Source organism: Cricetulus griseus, unplaced genomic scaffold, assembly GCF_003668045.3.
Source record: "Cricetulus griseus strain 17A/GY unplaced genomic scaffold, alternate assembly CriGri-PICRH-1.0 unplaced_scaffold_244, whole genome shotgun sequence".
Taxonomy (NCBI): Eukaryota; Metazoa; Chordata; class Mammalia; order Rodentia; family Cricetidae; genus Cricetulus; species Cricetulus griseus.
The window spans coordinates 27,510-49,297 of NW_023276969.1; the positions used below are offsets into that span (position 1 = coordinate 27,510).

General features: G+C 41.2%; 1 protein-coding gene across 1 annotated transcript; it reads right to left on the minus strand.

Annotated features, from left to right (window-relative positions):
* Positions 1-21,253: 21,253 nt before the first annotated feature.
* On the minus strand, positions 21,254-21,775 carry LOC107978206 (olfactory receptor 10K2-like; the record flags this gene model as incomplete). Its single annotated transcript, XM_035453788.1, is given in 1 exon segment — positions 21,254-21,775. A coding segment is annotated over 1 exon segment (522 nt), but the record flags the coding sequence as incomplete, so codon positions are not given.
* Between the last annotated feature and the right edge of the window lie 13 nt (positions 21,776-21,788).

Genomic DNA, 21,788 nt, shown 5'->3' on the forward strand with positions numbered 1-21,788 from the left:
TAGTCTACATTAGTGATCCAAAAAACTCTACCAGGGAACTCCTACAGCTGATAAACACCTTCAGCAAGGTAGCAGGATACAAAAATAACTCAAAAAAATCAGTATCCCTACTATATACAGATGATAAATCCAATGAGAAAGAAATCAGGGAAACCACCTTTCACAATATCCACAAGCAACATAAAATATCTTGGGGTAACACTAACCAAAAAACTGAAAGACCTGCATAGTAAGAACTTAGAGACTTTAAAGAAAGAAATTAAAGAAGATACCAGAAAATGAAAAGATCTCCCATGTTCTTGGAGAGGTAGAATTAACATATTAAAAATGGCAATCCTCACAAAAGCAATCTACAGATTCAATGCAATCCCCATCAAAATCCCAACACAGTTTTTCACAGACATTGAAAGAACAATACTCAACTTTATATGGAAATATAAAAAACCCAGGATAGCAAAAACAACTCTTTACAATAAAGGATCTTCTGGAGGCATCACCATTCCAGACTTCCAGCTCTACTATAGAGCCATAGTTCTTAAAACAGCTTGGTATTGGCATAAAAATAGACAGATAGACCAATGGAATCGAATTGAAAACCCTGATATTGACCCACGAACCTATGAATACCTTATTTTTGACAAAGGTGCTAAATCTATACAATGGAAAAAAGATAGCATCTTCAACAAATGGTGCTGGTACAATTGGGTTCAGACATGCAGAAAATTGCAGATAGATCCATACCTGTCACATGCACAAAACTTAAGTGCAAATGGATCAAAGATCTCACCATAAATCCAGCCACACTGAATCTTCTAGAAGAGAAAGTGGGAATTACCCTTGAACAAATTGGCACAGGAGACTGCTTCCTGAACATTACACCAGTAGCACAGACATTGAGGTCTGCAATTAACAAATGGGACCTCCTGAAACTGAGAAGCTTCTGCAACACAAAGAAAACAGTCAGTAGGACAAAATGACCACCCACAGAATGGGAAAAGATCTTCACTGATCCCACATCTGACAGAGGACTGATTTCCAAAATATATAAGGAGCTCAAGAAGCCAGCCACCAAAACACCAAACAAGAAATTAAAAAGTGGGGTGCAGAACGAAATAGAGAATTCTCAATAGAGGAATCTGAAATGGCTGAAAGACACTTAAGAAAGTGCTCAAAATCATTGTCCATCAGAGAAATGCAACTCAAAACAACTATGAGATACCACCTCACACCTGTCAGAATGGCTAAAACCAAAAATACCAATGCCAATCTATTCTGGAGAGGATGTGGGGAAAAAGGAGCACTCCTCCATTGCTGGTGTGAGTGTGAACTTGTAAGACCACTCTGGAAATCAGTATGGCGGTTGCTCAGAAATATGGGAATCAGTCTGCATCAAGATCCAGCCATTCCTGTCTTGGGTATATACCCAAATAGTGCATGTTCATACAACAAGGACATATGTTCAACCATGTTCATAGCAGCATTGTTTGTAATAGCAAGAACCTGGAAGCAACCTAGATGCCCCTCAACTGAAGAATGTATTGAGAAAATGTGGTGCATGTATACAATGGAGTACTACTCAGCAGAAAAAGGCAATGGAATTTTGAAATTCGCAGGCAAATGGATGGAACTAGAAGAAACCATCCTGAGTGAGGTGACCCAGTCACAAAAAGACAAGCATGGTATATACTCACTCATATATGAATTTTAGACATAGAGCAAAAGATTACCGGCCTATAATCCTCTTCACCAAAGAAACTAGGAAACATGAAGTACTCTAAGGGATAAATGGTTCTCAGGAATGGAAGTGGCATGAACTCCTGAACTAATTGGGAGCATGAGGGTAGGGGGGAGGGAGCTGCTACAATAAGAGCAAGAGAAGAGGAGTAGAGGAGAGGAAATGGAGTGGCAGAAATATTGAGTTGGGGGAAGAATAGAGGAGAGAGAGCAGGATGAGATATACCATATCTGTGGGAGCCACTATAGGTCTGAGAAGAGATCTGGAACCAAGGAGATTTCCAGAGACCTACAAGGATGACATGATCTGACAATCCAGGCAATGGTGGAGAGGATAACCTAAAAGCCCTTCCCCTAAAATGAGATTGATGACTTCTCTTTATGCCATCTAAGAGCCCTCATCCAGTGGCTGATGTGTGCAGAGACAGACATCCACAGATATACACTGAGCTGAAATCGGGAATTTAGTTGAATAGAGGGAGGAATGAAGAGCAACCTGCTCTGTACCAGGTTGGAGAAACCCACAGGAACAGTTGGCCTGAACAAGGGAGAGCATATGGACCCAAGATGCTGTCGGGGAGGCCAGTACAAGACTGATCCAGACCCCTGAACATGGATGTCAATAAGGAGGCCTCTGCACTCCAGGGAGCCTCTGGTGGTGGTGTAGTATTTTTCCCTGGTGCAAGAAGAGAGCCCATCCCACGTGAAGGGTTATACTGTGGCCCTGAACACATGGTGAAGGGCCTAGGACCAGCACAGGAAGATTTGGTGGACTTTGCAGAGCCCCCGTTAAGGGCCCTATCCTGCCTGGGGAGTGGTGGGTGGATGGGGTGGGGAATAGGCTGGACGTGGGGGACGAGTGATGGGTGTGAGGGGAGGGAGAGGGAGAAGGGACTTACATGTGAAATAAGCTTGTTCCCTAACTAGAACTAATAAATAATAAAAAAAATAAAAAAAAATAGAAGATATTCCCAGGAGGAACACACACCAGAAATCTCCAAAGTGGTAAGGTTGAGTGATATCAAGGAGCGGTAGGCTGAAGTCAGAGTCTAGAGCAGAAGACAAAATATCAGGTTTGTGTTATTTATGAGAGGGAATGTTAAAGAGGTTGTGACCTTGAAGGAATGTTTAATTACCTCTTCTACCTCCCCTATCTTCAGGAGTTGGATAATTGTGATATATTGTTCTTCGGCTATTAATCATGCCCATTAGGTTCTGGGAGTGGAAGAAATGGTAGAGTTTCACACTTACAATTATAGGTTCCAGATATGGAGGTAAAGGTCCCCATCTTGTTGATAGAAGAGGGAGTGATTGTGAGGATGTTCATGTGGCAAATGTTATTGGCAAGATGAGTATGGGAACCCTCCATATCTGGCCACTCTTTAAAATAACCTTTTGTTTAGTCATAAGGGAAGCTGACAAAAAGGTCAGGAAACAAAGGAAGAGGAATGGATATAGAGATGATGGGAAACCTAATTCCCTCCTGACAGCCTGCTAAGGAGCAATTTTCCAACCTTATTTGCAGGGACTGTCTGTTTTTTGAACCACAAATCTCCATATGTAAGGGTTGCCCTGGACAGAAGACAAGAGGGAAAGGAGGTAAAGTCTGTGTCCAATCCAAGAGATTTGAGCATGGTTGCTGGGGTGAAGCCTCATTCTTCTGGAACTGAGGGCAAGGCCATTAATCAAGGTGTCCTCTGACACTTACAGGAATAGTGTCCTTTTGGGGTTGAGATGTAGGCAGGGAAGTTATCTTGATGTAGAGAAGTAAAGGACTTGAAGTAGGGTAGGTGAATCCAATAAGGGAGGCCCTCAAGCATAGTGCTTAGGGACTGCAGGGGTTACAAGATTTACATAGAAGGGGCTTGCCCAGGGAAAGGGGAGAGGGAGCTGTTGGTCTTGAGAGGAGAGAGAAGGACCTTATCTCCAATATTGATGGGAGTACTGACAGTTGGCACATGGTCAGGGTAGGCAGTGGTCAGTATATGTCATGGAAGGTGAGATTATGGGATTGGGTACTATATTGGAATTTTTCAATGAAAGTAGAGGAGTTAAAGGTATAAGACTCCAGATTTTTTCTATTTGATAGAGTTCCTTTAATGTAAAGGTGACATGAATCTTGACCAGACTGTCTACCTTTGAAATCTCTCACAAAGGGAAAACTGAGGCTGGATTAGGCTGGGTAGGGGAGAGACAGAGGGGGTTTCACTGCAGATCAGGAGTGAGTAGCAGGGAAACTGAGGGGTGCTGGTGGTATGGAAATGAGTGCCAGAGTTGGATGCTTAGAGGCCTGTTGTTGGAGAGGGGACTGAAGGAACTTTAGGAAAAGGAGCTCTGGATTGAAGCTAGTGTGTGTGTGTAGGGGGGGTTGTTAGCAGGGTTAATATACTAGTGGAGGCTTCCTCTTGTTCATACTTCATAGCTAAAAGGAGCTGAGTGGCTGAGTGAAGGAACAGAAGAAAAGAGGCTTGGAGTGAAGATAAGAGAAACTTGGACATAGAGGATCTCCTTTCCCCCATTTACTCAATCTCTGCCAGTAGTTGTAAAGGTCTCAGATAATATTAGGATTTAGAGTACCAGTAGGCAGCAGTTTAGATTGGCTTTCTAAGGGCAAGTGTGACTTCAAAGGCAGATGAGTTTAGAGGCCCTTAAGTCAGGCACTAGATCTAGATGTCTGAGGTTCTTTAAAAGGCATCCCAAAGGAGAATCTGGAAGTACAGAGAGTGATGCAGTTCCTACAGGTGAGGTAGAAGGTCCAAGGCATGCAAGGACCCAGGTAGGACTGAATTAAGGAGAAAAAAGTCAAACAGTGGATCATCATCCACAGTTTGAGAGCTAAGGCTAAAATCCTTAGAAGACACAGAAGTCTGTTACCTCTTCTAAGAGGTTCAGTGTGGCTGGATTTATGTTGAGGTCTTTGATCCATTTGGATTTAAGTTTTGTGCTTGGTGATAGACATGGCTATGCCAGCATCCAGTTATGCCAGCACCATTTGTTGAACATGCTTGCTTTTTTCCATTGTACATCTTTAGTTTCTTTGTCAAAAATACAGTTGTTGTAGGTATATGGGTTAATATCAGGGTTTTCAGTTTGATTCCATTAGTCTACCTGCCTATTTTTGTGCCAATAACAAGCTGTTTTCAGGACTGTAGCTCTATAACAGAGCTTGAAGTCAGAGATGGTGATGCCTCCCAAAGTTCCCCTATTGTACAGGGTTATTTTGGTTATCCTGGGTCTTCTGTTTCTCCATACGAAGTTAAGTATTGTTCTTTCAAGGTCTGTGAAGAATTGTGCTGGGATTTTGATGGGTATTGCATTGAATCTGTAGATTGCTTTTGATGGCAATCTTTTACTATGTTACTAAAAAATGGCAATTTTTACTATGTTGATCTCACCTATCCAAGATCATGGAAGATTTATCCATTTACTGGATTCTTCTTTAATTTCTTTCTTTAAGACTCAAAGTTCTTGCTATACAAGTCTTTCATTGTTTGGTTAGTGCTGCCCCAAGATATTTTATGTTGTTTGTGGCTATGGTAAAGGGTGATGTTTCTCTGATTTCTTTCTCAGCCCTCTTATGGTATGTATGTAGTAGGGCTACTGATATTTTTTTTAGTTAATCTTGTATACTGCCACTTTGCTGAGGTGTTTATCAGTTGTAGGAGCTCCCTGGAAGAGATTTTGGGGTCACTTATGTAAACTATCATATCATCTGCAAGCAGTGAAAGTTTGACTTCTTTCCAATTTGTATCCCTTTGATCTCCTTTTGTTGTCTTATTGCTCTAGTTAGAACTTCAAGGACAATATTGAAGAGATATGAAGAGAGTAGACAGCCTTGTCTTGTTCCTGATTTTAGAGAAATCACATTGAGTTTCTTCCATTTAGTTTGATGATTGCTGTTGGTTTACTTTATATTGTTTTTATTATGCTAAGGTATGTTCCTGGTATCCCTGATCTCTCTATGACCTTTATCATGAAGGGATGTTGCATTTTGTCAAAGGCTTTTACAGCATCTAGTGAGACAACCATTTGGTTTTTCTTTTTCAGTTTGTTTATATGGTGGATTACATTGATGGATTTTCGTATGTTGAACCAACCCTGCATCTCGAGGATGAAGCCTACCTGATCATTGTGGATGAATTTTCTGCTATGTTCTTGAATTTGGTTTGCCAGTTCTTTATTGAGTTCTTTTGCATCAATGTTCATGAGGGATGTTGGTATGTAGTTCTTTTTCTTAGTTGTGTCTTTGTGTGGCTTGGGTACCAAGGCAATGTCAGCCTCTTAAAAAGAGTTTGGCAATGAACCTTTTACTTCTATTTTGTGGAACAATTTGAGGAGTATTGATATTAGCTCTTCTTTGAATTTCTGGTAGAATTCTTCACTGAAGCCATCTGGTCCTGAGTTTTTTTGGTTGGGATACTTTTGATGTCTGCTTCTATTTCCTTAGGGGTTATGGGTCTGTTTAAGTTGCTTATCTGTTCTTGATTCAGTTTTGGTAAGTGATATCTGTCCAGAAAATTGTCCATTTCAACATAATAAAAGCAATAGACAGCAAGCCAACAGCCAACATCAAATTAAATGGAGAGAAACTCAATGCAATTCCTATGAAATCAGGGACAAGACAAGGCTGTGCACTCCTCCATACCTCTTCAATATTGTCCTTGAAGTTCTAGATAGAGCAATAAGACAACAAAAGGAGATCAAGGGAATACAAATTGGAAAGGAAGAAGTCAAACACTATTTGCAGATGATATGATAGTCTATATAAGTGACCCGAAAAACTCAACCAGGGAACTCCTACAGATGATAAATACCTTCAGCAAAGTGGCAGGATACAAGATTAACTCAAAAAAAATCTGTAGCCCTACTATATACAGATGACACATTGATGGAGAAAGAAATCAGACAAGCATCACCCTTTACAATTGCCACAAACAACATAAAATATCTTGGAGTAACACTAACCAAAAAAGTGAAAGACCTGTACTGTAAGAATTTTGAGTCTCTAAAGAAAGAAATTTAAGAAGATACCCGAAAGTGGAAAGATCTCCCATGCTCTTGGATAGGCAGGAGCAACACAGTAAAAATGGCAATCTTGCCAAAATCAATCTACAGATTCAATGCAATCCCCATAAAAATCCCAACACAATTCTTCACTGACCTTGAAAGAACAATTCTCAACTTTATATGGAGAAACAAAAGACCCAGGATAGCCAAAACAACCCTGCACAATAGAGGGACTTCTGGAGGCATCACCATCCCTAACTTTAAGCTCTATTACAGAGCTATAGTTCTGAAAACAGATTGGTATTGGCACAAAAATAGACAGGTAGACCAATGGAGTAGAGTTGAAAACCCTGATATTAACCCACACACATATGAACACCTTATTTTTGACAAACAATCCAAATATATACGCTGGAACAAAGAGAACATCTTCAACAAATGGTGCTGGCATAACTGGATGCAAACATGTAAAAGACTACAGATAGACCCAAGCCTTTTGCCCTGCACAAAACTTAAGTCAAAGTGGATCAAAGACCTCAACATTAACCCAGCCACACGGAACCTACTAGAAGATAAAGTGGGAAATACCCTTGAATTAATTGGTACAGGGGACTGATTCCTGAACATAACACCAGTAGCACAGACACTGAGATCAACAATTAATAAATGGGACCTCCTGAAACTAAGAAGCTTCTGTAAGGCAAAGGACACAGTCAGCAAGACAAAATGACAGCCCACAGACTGGGAAAAGATATTCACCAACCCAATATCTGACAGAGGGCTGATCTCCAAAATATACAAAGAACTCAAGAAGCTATTCTCCAAAACACCAAACAATCCAATTAAAAAATGGGGTACAGAACTAAATAGACAATTCTCAATAGAGGAATCTAAAATGTCTGAAAGACACATAAGACAGTGTTCAACATCCTTAGCCATCAGGGAAATGCAAATCAAAACAAATCTGAGATGACACCTTACTCCTGTCAGAATATCTAAAATCAAAAATACCAATGACAGTTTATGCTGGAGAGGATATGGAGAAAGAGGAACACTCCTCCACTGCTGGAGGGAGTGCCAACTTGTTCAGCCACTTTGGAAATCAGTATGGTGACAACTCAAGAAAATGGGAATGAGTCTACCACAAGATCCAGCAATTTCACTCCTAGGCATTTACCCAAAAGAAGCACATTCATACTACGAGGACATCTGTTCAACCATGTTCATAGAAGCGTTATTTGTAATAGCCAGAAACTGGAAGCAGCCTAGATGCCCCTCAACTGAAGAATGGATACAGAAAATGTGGTACATTTACACAATGGTGTACTACTCAGCAGAAAAAAACAATGGAATCTTGAAATTTGCAAGAACATGGATGGAACTCGAAGAGACCATTCTGAGTGAGGTCACCTAATCACAAAAAGACAAACATGATATGTACTCACTCATATGTGGACCTGCTTTATGATACATAGTAGTGATCGGGCTTTATCAGAGCTGTTTTTAATGATGTTGCTCAGAATGGTTTCCTTCCAGATGATGATTGAGAATCTATTTTAAAAATAAATGGGGCCATGTACCACAAGAGTAACAGAACTGTGCTGTTTCTGGGATGTTTCTTACTTTTTGCTGTTTTTTTTTAATGGAGTGTGCTGGATGTCTCTACAATTTTGTTCAAATTTCTATTATTGTTCTTTATATATATAATATATAATATATATATATATATATATATATATATAATTTGATTTTTTGGATACTTATGCTGTGCTGTCAACTTTGGAAAAAATATCCCAGTTTACCATGTTCAGTTGGCATTGTATGGAAATTAACAGCCATATTGGTCTAGAAATGTTGAATTTAATTTTTTCCATTTGTACAGGGGTAATGCACTGTATTAAATATTTAAGGACTTACCTATGTGGATTTGATTACAAAAACTAATAAAGTATTCTCTAAAAAAAGATAAATGGGCTGAGAAAGAAATCAAGAGACATCACCCTTTGCAATATCCACAAATAACATAAAATATTTTGTGGCAACACTAACCAAACAAGTGAAAGACCTGTATAGCAAGAACTTTGAGTCTTTAAAGAAAGAAATTAAAGAAGATACCAGAAAATGGAAAGACTTCCATGTTCTTGGATAGGTAGGATCAACATAGTAAAAAAGTCAGTCTTTCCAAAAACAATCTACTGATTCAATGCAATCCCCATCAAAATCCCAGCACAATTTTTCAGAGACCTTGAAAGAATAATACTCAACTTTATATGGAAAAACAAAAGACTCAGGATCACAAAAGCAACCCTGTACAATAAAGGAAATTGTGGAGCCATTAACATCCCCGACTTCAAGCTCTATTGTAGAGCTATAGTCCTGATTACAGCTTGATATTGGCTCAAAAATAGATAGGTGGACCATTGAAATTGAATTGAAAACCCTGATATTAACCCACTCATCTGGGAATCCCCAAGTTTTGACAAAGAATTTAAAAGCACACAATGGAAAAAAGAAAGCATCTTCAACAAATGTTGCTGGCATAACTAGATGCTAGAGTGTTGAAGACTGAAGACAGATCCATATCTATCACAATGTACAAAGCTTAAGTCCAAATGGATCAAAGATCTCAACATAAATCCAGGCACATTGAACCTCTTAGAAGAGAAAATGGGAGATTCCCTTGAACTAATTGGCACAGGAGACCACTTCCTGAATGTAACACCAGTAACACAGACACTGAGATTGACAATTAATAAATGGGACCTCCTGATATTTAGAAGCTTCTGTAAGGTGAAATACACAGTCAACAAGACAAAACGGCAGCCCACAGAATGGGACATCCGACAGAGGGCTGATTTCCAAAATATATAAAGAACTCACCAAAACACCAAATAATTCAATTAAAAAGTGGGGTGAAGAACTAAATAGAGAATTCTCAATAGGGGAATCTAAAGTGACAGAAAGACATTTAATAAAATGTTTAACATCCTTAACCTTCAGGGAAACACAAATCAGAACAACTCTGAGATACCATCTCACTCCTGTCAGAATGGCTAAAATAAAAAACACCAATGATAGTTTATGCTGGAGAGGATGTGGAGAAAGGGTTACACTCCTCCACTGCTGGTGGGAGTGAAAACTGGTGCAGCCATTTGGAAATCAGTAGGTTGGTTCCTCGGGAAAATGGGAATCAGATTATCACAAGATCCAGCAATTCCACTGTTAGCTATATACCCAAAAGATGCACATTCATACAACAAGGACATCTGTTCAACCATGTTCATAGTAGCATTATTTGTAATAGCCAAAACCTGGAAGCAACATAGATGATTCAGTGTTAGGTTTAGGGTTAGGGTTAGGGTTAGGGTCATGGTTAATCTTAGGGTTTGGGTTAGGTTCAGGATTAGGTTCAGGGTACGTGTTAGGGTTAAGGTTAGGGTTAGTGTTGGTTTAGGGTTAGGTTAATGTTAGTGTTAGGTTATGGTTATGGTTACGGTTAGGGTTAGGTTCAGTGTTAGATTCAAGGTTAGTTTTAGATTCAGGGTTAGGGTTAAGGTTAGTTTCAGGGTTAGATTCGGGGTTAGGTTTAGGTTTAGGGTTAGGTTTAGGGTTAGGGTTAGGCTTAGGGTTAGGGTTAGGGTTAGGTTTTGGGTTAGGGTTAATTTCAGGGTTAGGGTTAGTGTTTGTTTCAGGGTTAGATTTTTGTTAGGTTTAGGGTTAGAGTAAGGGTTAGGGTTAGGTTCAGGGTTTGGTTAAGGCTTAGGGTTAGGCTTATGGTTAGGATTAGGGTTAGGCTTATGGTTAGGATTAGGGTTAGGGTTAGGGTTAGGGTTAGGGTTAGGTTTAGGGTTAGGGTTAGGGTTAGAGTTAGGTTCAGGGTTAGGATCAGGGTAAGTGTTAGGGTTAAGGTAAGTGTTAGTTTAGGGTTAGGGTTAGGTTACTGTTAGTGTTAGGTTATGGTTATGGTTAGGGTTAGGGTTAGGTTCAGTGTTATTTTCAGGGTTAGTTTTAGGTTCAGGGTTAGGGTTAATGTTGGTTTCAGGGTTAGATTCAGGGTTAGTTTTAGGGTTAGGGTTAGGGTGAGGGTTAGGCTTAGGTTTAGGGTTAGGGTTAGGGTTAGGGTTAGGCTTAGGTTCAGGGTTAGATTCAGGGCTAGGTTTAGGGTTAGAATAAGGGTTAGGGTTAGGGTTAGGTTCAGGATTTGGTTAAGGCTTAGGGTTAGGCTTATGGTTAGGGTTAGGGTTAGGGTTAGGCTTAGGTTCAGGGTTAGATTCAGGGCTAGGTTTAGGGTTAGAATAAGGGTTAGGTTTAGGGTTAGGTTCAGGATTTGGTTAAGGCTTAGGGTTAGGCTTATGGTTAGGGTTAGGGTTAGGTTCAGGTTTAGGTTCAGCGTTAGGGTTAGGGTTATGGTTAGGGTTAGGGATAGGGTTTTGGTTTGGTTCAGGGTTAGGTTCAGGGTTAGCGTTAGGCTTAGGCTTAGGGTCAGAATTGGGGTTAGGATAAGTGTTAGGGTTAGTGTTAGTGTTAGTTTCAGGGTTAGGGTTAGGGTTAGGTTCAGGGTTATGGTTAGGGTTAGGTTCAGGGTTAGGGTTATGGTTAGGGTGAGGATTAGGGTTAAGGTTAGGGTTAGGTTAAGAATTAGGTTTAGATTCAGGGTAACTGTTACGGTTAGAGTTAGTGTTAGTTTCAGGATTAGGTTTAGGGTTAGAGTTAGGGTTAGGGTTTGGGTTGGGGTTAGGTTCAGGGTTAGGGTTAGGTTTAGGGTTAGGTTAAGTGTTAAGTTTAGGTTAGGGTTAGGTTTAGGTTCAAGGTTACACTTAGGGTTAGGGTTAGGTTTAGGATCAACTTCAGGGCTAGGATTAGGTTTAGGGTTAGGTTCAGGGTTATGTTAAGTTTAGGGATAGGTCCAGGTTTAGTGTTATGTTCAGTGTTATGTTCATGGTTAGGGTTAGGTTCAGTGTTAGGGTTGGGGGTAATTTTTAGGTTTAGGTTCAGGGTTAGAGTTAGGTTTATTTTCAGGATTAGGTTCAGGGTTAGTGTTATGATTAGGGTTAATGTAAGTTTTAGGTTATGGTTATGGTTATGGTTAGGGTTAGGTTCAGTGTTATGTTTAGGTTAGGGTTAGGTTTAGGGTTAGGTTCAAGTTTAGATTTAGGGTTAGGGTTAGGTTTAGGATTACCTTCAGGGCTAGGGTTAGGTTTAGCATTAGACTTAGGGTAAGGGTTAGGGTTAGGATTACCTTCAGGGCTAGGGTTTTTTTTAGGCATAGGTTCAGGTTTAGTGTTAGGTTCAAGGTTAGGTTCAGGCTTAGGGTTGGGTTCAAGGTTACTTCTGGGGGTAATTTTAGGTTTAGGTTCATGGTTAGAGTTAGGTTTATGTTCAGGATTAAGTTCAGGGTTAGTGTTAGGATTAGGGTTAATGTTAGTGTTAGGCTATGGTTATGGTTCGGGTTAGGGTTAGGTTCAGTGTTAGGTTCAGGTTTAGTTTTAGGTTCAGGGTTAGGGTTAGTGTTATTTTCAGGGTTAGATTCAGGGTTAGGTTTAGGGTTAGAGTAAGGGTTATGGTTAGGGTTAGGGTTAGGTTCAGGGTTAGGGTTAGATTTAGGGTTAGGTTTATGGTTAGGGTTAGGGTTAGGATTAGGGTTAGGTTCAGGGTTATGTTAAGGTTAATTGTAGGTTCAGATTTAGTGTTAGGTTCAGGGTTGGGTTCACGGTTAGGGTTAGGTTCAGGGTTAGGTTTGGGGGTAATTTTAGGTTTAGGTTCAGGGTTAGAGTTAGGTTTATGTTGAGGATTAGTTTCAGTGTTAGTGTTAGAATTAGGGTTAATGTTAGTGTTAGGTTATGTTTATGAATAGGGTTAGGGTTAGGTTCAGTGTTAGGTTCTCGGTTAGTTTTAGGTTCAGGGTTAATGTTAGTGTTAGTTTCAGGGTTAGATTAAGGGTTAGGTTTAGGGTTAGAGTAAAGGTTAGGGTTAGGTTTAGGGCTAGGTTCAGGGTTTGGTTAAGACTTAGGGTTAGGGTTAGGCTTATGTTTAGGTTTATGGTTAGGGTTTGGTTAGATTCAGGTTTAGGTTTAGCGCTAGGATTATGTTATGGTTAGGGTTAGGTATAGGGTTAGGGTTAGGTTCAGGGTTAGGTTCACTCCTAGGGTTACGGTTAGGGTGAGGGTTAGGCTTGGGGTTAGGGTTAGGTTCAGGATTAGGGTCAGGGTAAGTGTTAGGGTTCGGGTTAGTTTTAGTTTCAGGGTTAGGGTTACGGTAAGGATTAGGGTTATTGTTGGGGTTAGGATTAGGTTCAGGTTTAGATTCTGCGTTAGGGTTAGGGTTATGTTTAGGGTTAGGGATAGGGTTAGGGTTAGGTTCAGGATTAGGCTTAAGTTCAGGTTAAGTGTTAGGGTTAGTGTTAGTGTTAGTTTCAGGGTTAGGGTTAGGGTTAGGGTTAAGCTTAGGGTTAGGGTTAGGGTTAGTGTTAGGGTTAAGTTCAGGGTTAGGGTTAGGTTTAGCGTTAGACTTAGGGTAAGGGTTAGGGTTAGGATTACCTTCAGGGCTAGGGTTTTTTTTAGGCTTAGGTTCAGGGTTATGTTAAGGTTAGGGATAGGTTCAGGGTTAGGGTTAGGGTTAGGGTTAGGCTTAGGGTTAGTTTTCAGGGTTAGATTCAGTGTTAGTGTTAGGTTCAAGTTTATGGTTAGGTTCATATTTATGTTTAGATTCAGGGTTAGTGTGAGGGTTATGGTTCGTGTTCGTGTTAGGATTCGGGTTTGGTTCAGGTTTGGGGTTGGTTCAGGGTTAGGTTTGGGTTAGTGTTAGGGTTAAATTTAGGGTTATTGTTAGGGTTAGGGTTAGGCCATGAGAAACTGTTAGCGTTAGTGTTACTGTTAGGGTTAGGGTTAGGGTTAGGGTTAGGGTTAGGGTTAGGGTTAGGGTTAGGGTTAGGCATATATATATATAGGGTTAGCCTTAGGGTTAAGTTTAGGCACTGGGTTAGATATATGTTTAGGTTTAGTGTTAGTTTTAGGGATTTTTTAGGGTTACGGTTAGGGTTAGGTTTAGGTTCAGGGTTAAGGTTAGGGTTTGGGTTCGATTTGGGTTAGGTTTAGGGTTAGGGTTAGGGTTAGCGTTAGGGTTAAGGTTTGGGATAGGCTCATGGTTAGGGTTAGCATTAGGTCTAGGGTTTGGATAGGGTTAGGGTTAGAGTCAGGGTCAGTGTCAATGTTAGGTTCAGGTTTATGGTTAGGTTTAGAGCTATGTTTAGGTTTAGGGTTAGGGTTAGGGTTAGGGTTAGGGTTAGGGTTAGGGGTATGTTTAGGGTTAGCGCTATGGTTAGGGTTAGGGTTAGGGTTTGGGTTAGGGTTAGGGTTAGGTTCGGGATTAGGGTTAGGGTTATGGTTAGGGTTAGGCTCAGTGTTAGTGTTAGGGTTAGGTCCAGGATTAGGGTTAGGTCCAGGGTAGCTGTTAGGGTTAGGGTTAGGGTTAGTGTTAGGTTCTGGTTTAGGGTTAGGTTCAGGGTAAGGGTTAGGGTTGGGGTTAGGGTTAGGTTTAGGGTTAGGGTTAGTTTTAGGGTTAGGTTCAGGATTAGGGTTAGGTTTCAGGGTTAGATTCAGTGTTAGTGTTTGGTTCAGGATTATGGTTAGGTCATATTCAGGTTTAGGTTCAGGGTTAGTTTGAGGGTTATGTTTCAGGTCAGGTTTAGGGTTCGGGGTCGGTTCAGGTTTTGGGTTTGTTCAGGGTTAGGTTCAGGGTTAGGGTTAGGGTTAGTGTTAGGGTTAAGATTAGGGTTATTGTTAGGGTTAGGGTTAGGCTCATGGATAATGTTAGCGTTAGTGTTAGTGTTAGGGTTAGGGTTAGGGTTAGGGTTACTTTTAGGGTTAGGCTCATATATAGGGTTAGCCATAGGGTTAGGTTTAGGCTCACTGTTAGGTAAAGGTTTAGGTTTATTGTTAGGGTTAGGGTTTCTTTGGGCTTAGGGTTAGGGTTATGTTTATGTTCAGAGTTTGGGTTAGGATTAGGGTTAAGATTTGTGTTAGGTTTAGATTTAAGTTTAGGCTTAGGGTTAGGCTTAGGGTTAGCGTTAGGGTTAAGGTTTGGGATAGGCTCAGGGTTAGGGTTAGCATTAGGTATAAGGTTAGGATTAGGGTTAGGGTGAGAGTCAGGGTCAGTGTCAGGGTTACGTTCAGGTTTATATTTAGGATTAGAGTTATGTTTAGGGTTAGGGTTAGGGTTAGTGTTAGGAGTATGTTTAGGTTTAGCGCTATGGTTATGGGATGTTTAGGATTAGCGCTATGGTTAGGGTTAGGGTTGGGGTTAGGGTTAGGGTTAGTGTTAGGACTATGTTTAGGTTTAGCGCTATGGTTAGGGGATGTTTAGGGTTTGCGCTATGGTTAGGGTTAGGGTTAGGTTTACGGTTAGGGTTAGGGTTAGGGTTAGGGTTAGGGTTAGATTTTGGGTTAGGGTTAGGGTTACGGTTAAGTTTAGGGTTAGGTGCAGGATTAGGGTTAAGGTTGGGTTAGGGTTAGGTTTAGGGTTAGGGTTAGGGTTAGGGTTAGTTTCAGGTTTAGGGTTAGGGTTAGGATCAGGGTTAGTTTTAGGGTTAGCTTCAGAGTTAGGGTTAGGGAAAGTGTTACGGTTAGGGTTAGGGTTAGGGTTAGGGTTAGGGTTAGGGTTATGTTTGGGGTTAGCTATATGTTCAGGGTTGGGATTAGGCTCAGGGTTAGGGTTACCATTAGGTTCAGTGTTAGGTTCAGAGTTAGGGTTAGGGATAGTGTTAGGTTCAGGGTTAGGTTAATGTTTAGTGTTAGGCTTATGGTTAGGGTTTGGTTCAGGGTTAGGGTTAGGGTTAGGTTCAGCGTTTGGGTTAACATTATGTTTTTGGTTAGGGTTAGGGTTAATTTGTGGTTATGGTTAGGGTTAGGGTTAAGGTTAGCGTCATGTTTAGGGTTAGGGTAATGTTTAGGGTTAGGTTTAGGTTAGGGTTAGGGTTAGTGTTCGGTTCAGGGTTTGGGGTTGTTTCAGGGTTAGGTTCAGGGTTAGTGTTAGGATTAGGTTTAATGTTAGTGTTAAGTTATGGTTAGGTTTACGGTTAGGGTTAGGTTCTGTTTTAGGTTCAGGGTTAGTTTTAGGTTCAGGGTTAGCGTTAGTGTTAGTTTCAGGGTTAGATTCAGGGTTAGGTTTAGGGTTAGGGTTAGGGTTAGGTTCAGCGTTAGGGTTAGGGTTAGGTTCAGGGTTAGGGTTAGGTTTAGGGTTAGGTTCAAGGTTAGACTTAGGGATTGGGTTAGGGTTAGGACTAACTTCAGGGCTAGAGTTAGGTTTAAGGTTAGATTCAGGGTTATGTTAAGGTTAGGGATAGGTTCAGGTTTAGTGTTAGGTTCAGGGTTAGGTTCACGGTTAGGGTTAGATTCAGGGTTAGGGTTTTGGGTAATTTTAGGTTTAGGTTCAGGGTTAGAGTTAGCTTTATGTTCAGGATTAGGTTCAGGGTTAGTGTTAGGATTAGGGTTAATGTTAGTGTTAGGTTATGGTTATGGTTAGGGTTAGGGTTAGGGTTAGGGTTAGGGTTAGGTTCAGTGTTAGGTTCAGGGTTAGTTTTAGGTTCAGTGTTAGGTTCAGGGTTAGTTTTAGGTTCAGGGTTAGGGTTAGTGTTAGTTTCAGGGTTAGATTCAGTGTTAGGTTTAGGGTTAGAGTAAGGGTTAGGGTTAGGGTTAGGGCTAGGTTCAGGGTTTTGTTAAGGCTTAGGGTTAGGGTTATGGTTAGGGATAGGGATATGGTTAGGTGTTCGGGGTTAGGCTTAGGGTTATAGTTAGGGTTAGGGTTAGGTTTCAAGGTTAAATTCAGTGTTAGTGTTAGGTTCAGGATTATGGTTAGGTTCATATTTATGTTTAGATCCAGGGTTAGTGTGAGGGTTTTGGTTCTTGTTTGTGTTATGGTTCAGGTATTGTGAAAAAACAGTCTTTTAGATCAATGACTATGATAGGCCATCCTTTAGGTATTAAGGAAGGTAATGGCATTCCAGGTTGCAGAGAGCCCATTGGTTGAATTACCTTATTTATAGCTCTCAGGTCTGTCAGCATTCTCCACTTACCTGACTTGTTTTTGATGAAAAATACAGGAGAATTCCAAGGACTGGTAGATTCCTCTATGTGTCCAGCATCTAGCTGTTCCTGTACTAACTTTTTTAAAGCCTCTAGCTTCTTAGAGGTCATAGGCCATTGTCCTACCCAAACTGGTTCATCTGTAAGCCACTTCAATGGCAGGGCCTTTGGCTCCTCTGAAGGTCCATCATTTGTACCTAGTTTCTGTACAGCATGGATGGTTGGTAACCGTTTTCCATAGCGTCTTACCAGATCTTTTCTACTATCTAAAGATTGTACATAATTTGTATCTGACACTGGAGGAATATTAATCTGAGTATTCCATTGCTGTAAGAGATCACGACCCCAGAGATTTATAGCTATATCTGTCACGTATGGTTTCAGTATCCCTTTCTGTCCTTCCGGTCCAATGCAGACCACTGAGTTAACACTCTGTCGAACTCTAGATAGAGTTCCAATTCCTAAAAATTGTACATTTGCCTCTCTAAGAGGCCATTTCTGAGGCCAAGACTTTTGAGTAATAATAGTTACATCCGCCCCAGTGTCCACTAAGCCAGAAATAACTTTATTATTAATTTTCACTTTTAACTGAGGCCTTTTATCATTAATAGAAGCTTGCCAAAATATACGTTTTTCATTTTGCCATTCACACTTGATTCTTCATCACTATTCAAACCACCATCTAGAGTAATATCTTTTTTCACAATAGGCAAAGAACTATCTATTGTTCCTGTGAGAGATTGTCTTCCACTGCTATTGGGAATGACCTGACCTTTCTCGATGTGGGGGCCTTCTTGAGTCCCCCCTCGGGGTTTCCCGACCTTAAGGGGTTTCCTTGTATGTCCCTGGTCGATCTACATTCATTGGTCCAGTGTCTGCCCTTACCACATCTTCTACACAATCCAGAAGGCAGTGGCCTTCCATATGATGCATTGTTAGAATTCATTTGTCTACAATTTTTCTTAGTATGTCCCATTTTACCACAGTTGAAACATCTAGGTTCCTGGCGCCTTTGTGGTCTCCAGAGGAAGGCTCTTCCTCCCCAAGGTTCTGGTTCATAGTAGTAGTAACCTCCAGCCTCTTGGTACCTATGTTGACCTCTGTAAGGTGCTTCTCCTTGCCAAGCCCTTACATTCTCACCTCTAGAACTTTTAATTTCCTGTTGTCGTTTTAAAACTTTGGAGATGGCTTCTCCTACCCAAGCTCCAGTATCTTGCACATTATAGTCAATGTTGGCTGCATGTGAAACCCATTCTTCTAACGGAGCTGATCTGATCTTTAAAGGCAAAAGTATTCTTTTGCATATAGGGTTTGTATTTTCATAAGCTATTGTATATATAATTGATTGTCTTGTTTCTGGATCTGTTACCTGTAATTCTACTGCCCTAGTTAACCTTTGTAAGAAGTCCTGGAACTGTTCTGTAGGTCCCTGTTCTATTCTGGTATAAGCTTCTAGGCGTTCTCCTGGCTCACGAACCTTATCCCAGGCATTTAATGCTGCTTTCCTGCATAGAGACAGTATATCGTCATCATATTCAGCCTGAACCTGTGGGTCAGCATAAATACCCTGACCAAGAAGCTTATCTAGAGGGGCTTTAAAACCTTTCTTTATGCCCTGATGTTTAAGGAGCTTTGCCTCTTCCCTTACCAATGCCTTTCACTGGATTTGGCATGAATTCTCAAGTACGGCTGCTACCAATTGTTCCCAATCTGTGGGTGTCACCCTGTTAAAGGTTGCCCATGAATGTAATAGCTGTTTTACATATGGGCTATGGAGACCATATGAGACAACTGATTCTTTAATATTCTTAAGATCCTTCGGCTGTATAGGTTGCCATTCATAAACCATTCGTCCATGAGGGTGTTTCTTAGAAGCTGGCTTTTCTACCATGGTAGCTGGGCACACTAATTGTGTACAAGTAACAACCTTAGAAGAATAGTCACAATACCTGGGTGGAGTAGGTGCCTGGGATTGGAGTGATTCTGCTTCTGAGGCATCCCACTGATCTTTAAGCCTAGCAATGATATCCTTTTGAAAAGTTTTAATCTCCTTAATCATAAAACATTCCAAGCATGTTAGTGAATCTGTAAATTGCTCTAACTGCTCATCTACACGTTTTTCTAGGTCTTTCATACGATCATCCTTAGACAGCATCTGGATGGCATGGAAACTGCCTTCCAGGTCATGATTTGCTGATTTTGAGTCCTCAGCAATCGACCGTATGGACCTATGTAATCTGTCAGCCCTGTACTGTAAATTATCTTCCAAACATTCAAATCTAGACTCAAATTTCTGATCTGCTACCTTGGATGCTTCAATAACTGATTGAATGGCATTGTCCAATTCTTCAACCCTATGTTGGGTATTTTGCATCATTGCATCTAGTTGATGAGTAACATTGCCTATCTGAGTTTCTAGCTGGCTACAGATATTCTTTAGCTGGTCATGGTCTTCTGACAGCCTAGCCCCTAAGGCCTCAGACATGGAGGATCTCTCTGTGTTTATCTTATCATAAATACGCTGCATCTCATCAGCCAGCTCTGTCTTTAGCGTATTGGATAAGCCAAGCTTATCATCCAATTTCTGTTCCACTTGCTGCACAATTGTGGTCTGACCTAATCTGTTTTCCAAAACCTCATTGCGTAAAGCTGTTATTTCCTGCAAGCAGGTGGTGAGGTTATTTCTGTCCCTGTTCCTGAGTCCTCTGGCTAGTAATACTATTTGTACCAGCAAGCTAACTGCCATGACAGCATATAGGCCAGTAATTGGCAAATTAGCATCCTCCTCAAACAGTGAATTCACGTAATAAGCAAAAACATTACCAATTTTAGCAAATGATAAATATTCCGCCATGATTTTACCTGATTTCTACTCCAGATGCAGTAAATATATTTGACCAGCAGGTAGCACAGGCCTTCAGTTATTCCAAGGCGTTTGGCAGCAGTCGGTCAGCGCTGGAGAGAGGTCACAAAAGCGGCTGCGCTTATCTTAGAGAATATACAGCTTTGTGGCTTTTCCCGCATGGGATGGTTCTGAGCAGCTCAGCTGCAGCAGGTCAGCTGCTAGCCGGGAGCACCTGTGGAGAGAGGGCGCTTTCCGGGCCTAGGCCTCGGGCCCGATGGAACCCACAGCAGAGCGAACCAGCCAGCCGGTGCTAGTCTGTACAGCAAGAAGCAAAGAGAGAGTGAAAGGGAAACCGAAAGGCAGACCCCCTACTCACTCTGACCACGCCCTCACAAGCCTGCCCAGGTACTCCTGTAGCCAGCCCCTAAGAAGGCGTGGCTGCAGCTTCCCCTACACAGACCACAGAAAGAAACATGAACAGATATCCATATGTTTCCCCATCCTTCACAAGAGGCCTTCTCTGGTTCTGGTCCTGGCCTCCTGTGGATCCCTGACTCACTCGTGACTCTCCACACAGCTTTCCACTGGTGAATGTTGAGTAAAGTAGGTTTTAAACTTATTGAAACGTTAGAAAAGAAAGTCTATTCATTAGATACCTGCTATTACTAACACACAGTATATTTGAATAAAAACTTAATGAAACACCAAAATAGTTGTTTTATAACTTTCTCATGATAGCATCAGTTGCCTGTATTATATGCACCAAACTTTGACTAGTAGTTTTCCAGTTATCCTCATTAAAATTGTAACTTAATTATATTGAAATAACACAATTCATAAATCACTCAGAAAGTGCACAATCTAGATATCAAGCACTTCCCAGTGCATCAGATGGGGCTTCCTGGGAGACAGAGCCACTAGAGTCGTCCACACAGGAGGAACTGACTACACAGTCCAGTACTGGCTATGTGCATGTTGCAGAGGCTGAGAGCATTAGAGGTGCTCAGTCCATGAGGCTGATTTTTCAGCAGTCAAAAAGTTTGTGCTTAAGACCTGGATGGTCCCTGGAGATCCACTTGTCTGTGCTGGGATTCCAAAGTAGCCATCAAAATGAGGCAGCAGTAGTAGCGCAGCAACAACAAAAATAACAGACATAGATGCAATTTGGGAAAGCAGGCAGGCAAGCAACATCCCTCTCCTCAGACATCTTTACATCTGGGCTACATGTTGAAGGCTCTGTTTACTCTGGGGGAAGATCTACCCTCAGCTAATCCCTTCTGGAAATGCATTAACACGTCTGCCCACAAGTCTGTCTCTTAGCTGATTCTAGCTCCCGTGTGAATTGACAGCTGCCATTAGCTGCAACACTGGCCTCCTAGAACAGAAGTGGGTTCATGTAATATTCTTTACTGGACAATGTTCCATGTCATCAAGGCAAGAATTTGTGTGTTTCTGAGTTTTATATTGGAAGTCAGGGAAAATATTCTCTATTTGTGAACACGATGTGCAATTGCTTATTTATTTCCATCTAGAGAATTTCCCTCTGTGTCCATTATTCTTAGTTATTTGAAAACAGGCAGGATACAGATTAGCATTGTCTTAGGGTAACTGTTCTTCCTATAACTCTATGAAAAGCTGATTTGAACTCTTTGTTTCTTAAGCTGTAGATAACCGGGTTGAACAATGGAGTTAGGATAGTGTAGGACACGGATATCAGAACATCCTGGCTTGAAGAGTAGCTGGACTTAGGCCTTAGATAGATAAAAGAGGCACATCCATAGTGGACTATGACCACAATGAGGTGAGAAGCACAGGTAGAAAATGCTTTGTACCTGCCTAATGTGGAAGAGAATTGGAGGATGGCAGAAATTATGTGAACGTATGATGCCAAGATCAACAACAGAGGGATAACCAGGACCAACACACAGAGCAGGAAAATGGTGATCTGAGTGAAGTGGGCATGGTGGCATCATCACTTGAGAACAGGGGAGATGTCACAGAAAAAGTGACGGACTTGGTTGGACGTCTGGAAGGGCAGGTGAAACACCAAGGATGTGATAATCTGTGCCACAGTGAAGCCACAGACACAGGCAGCAGCTACTAGCCACACACATACATACACA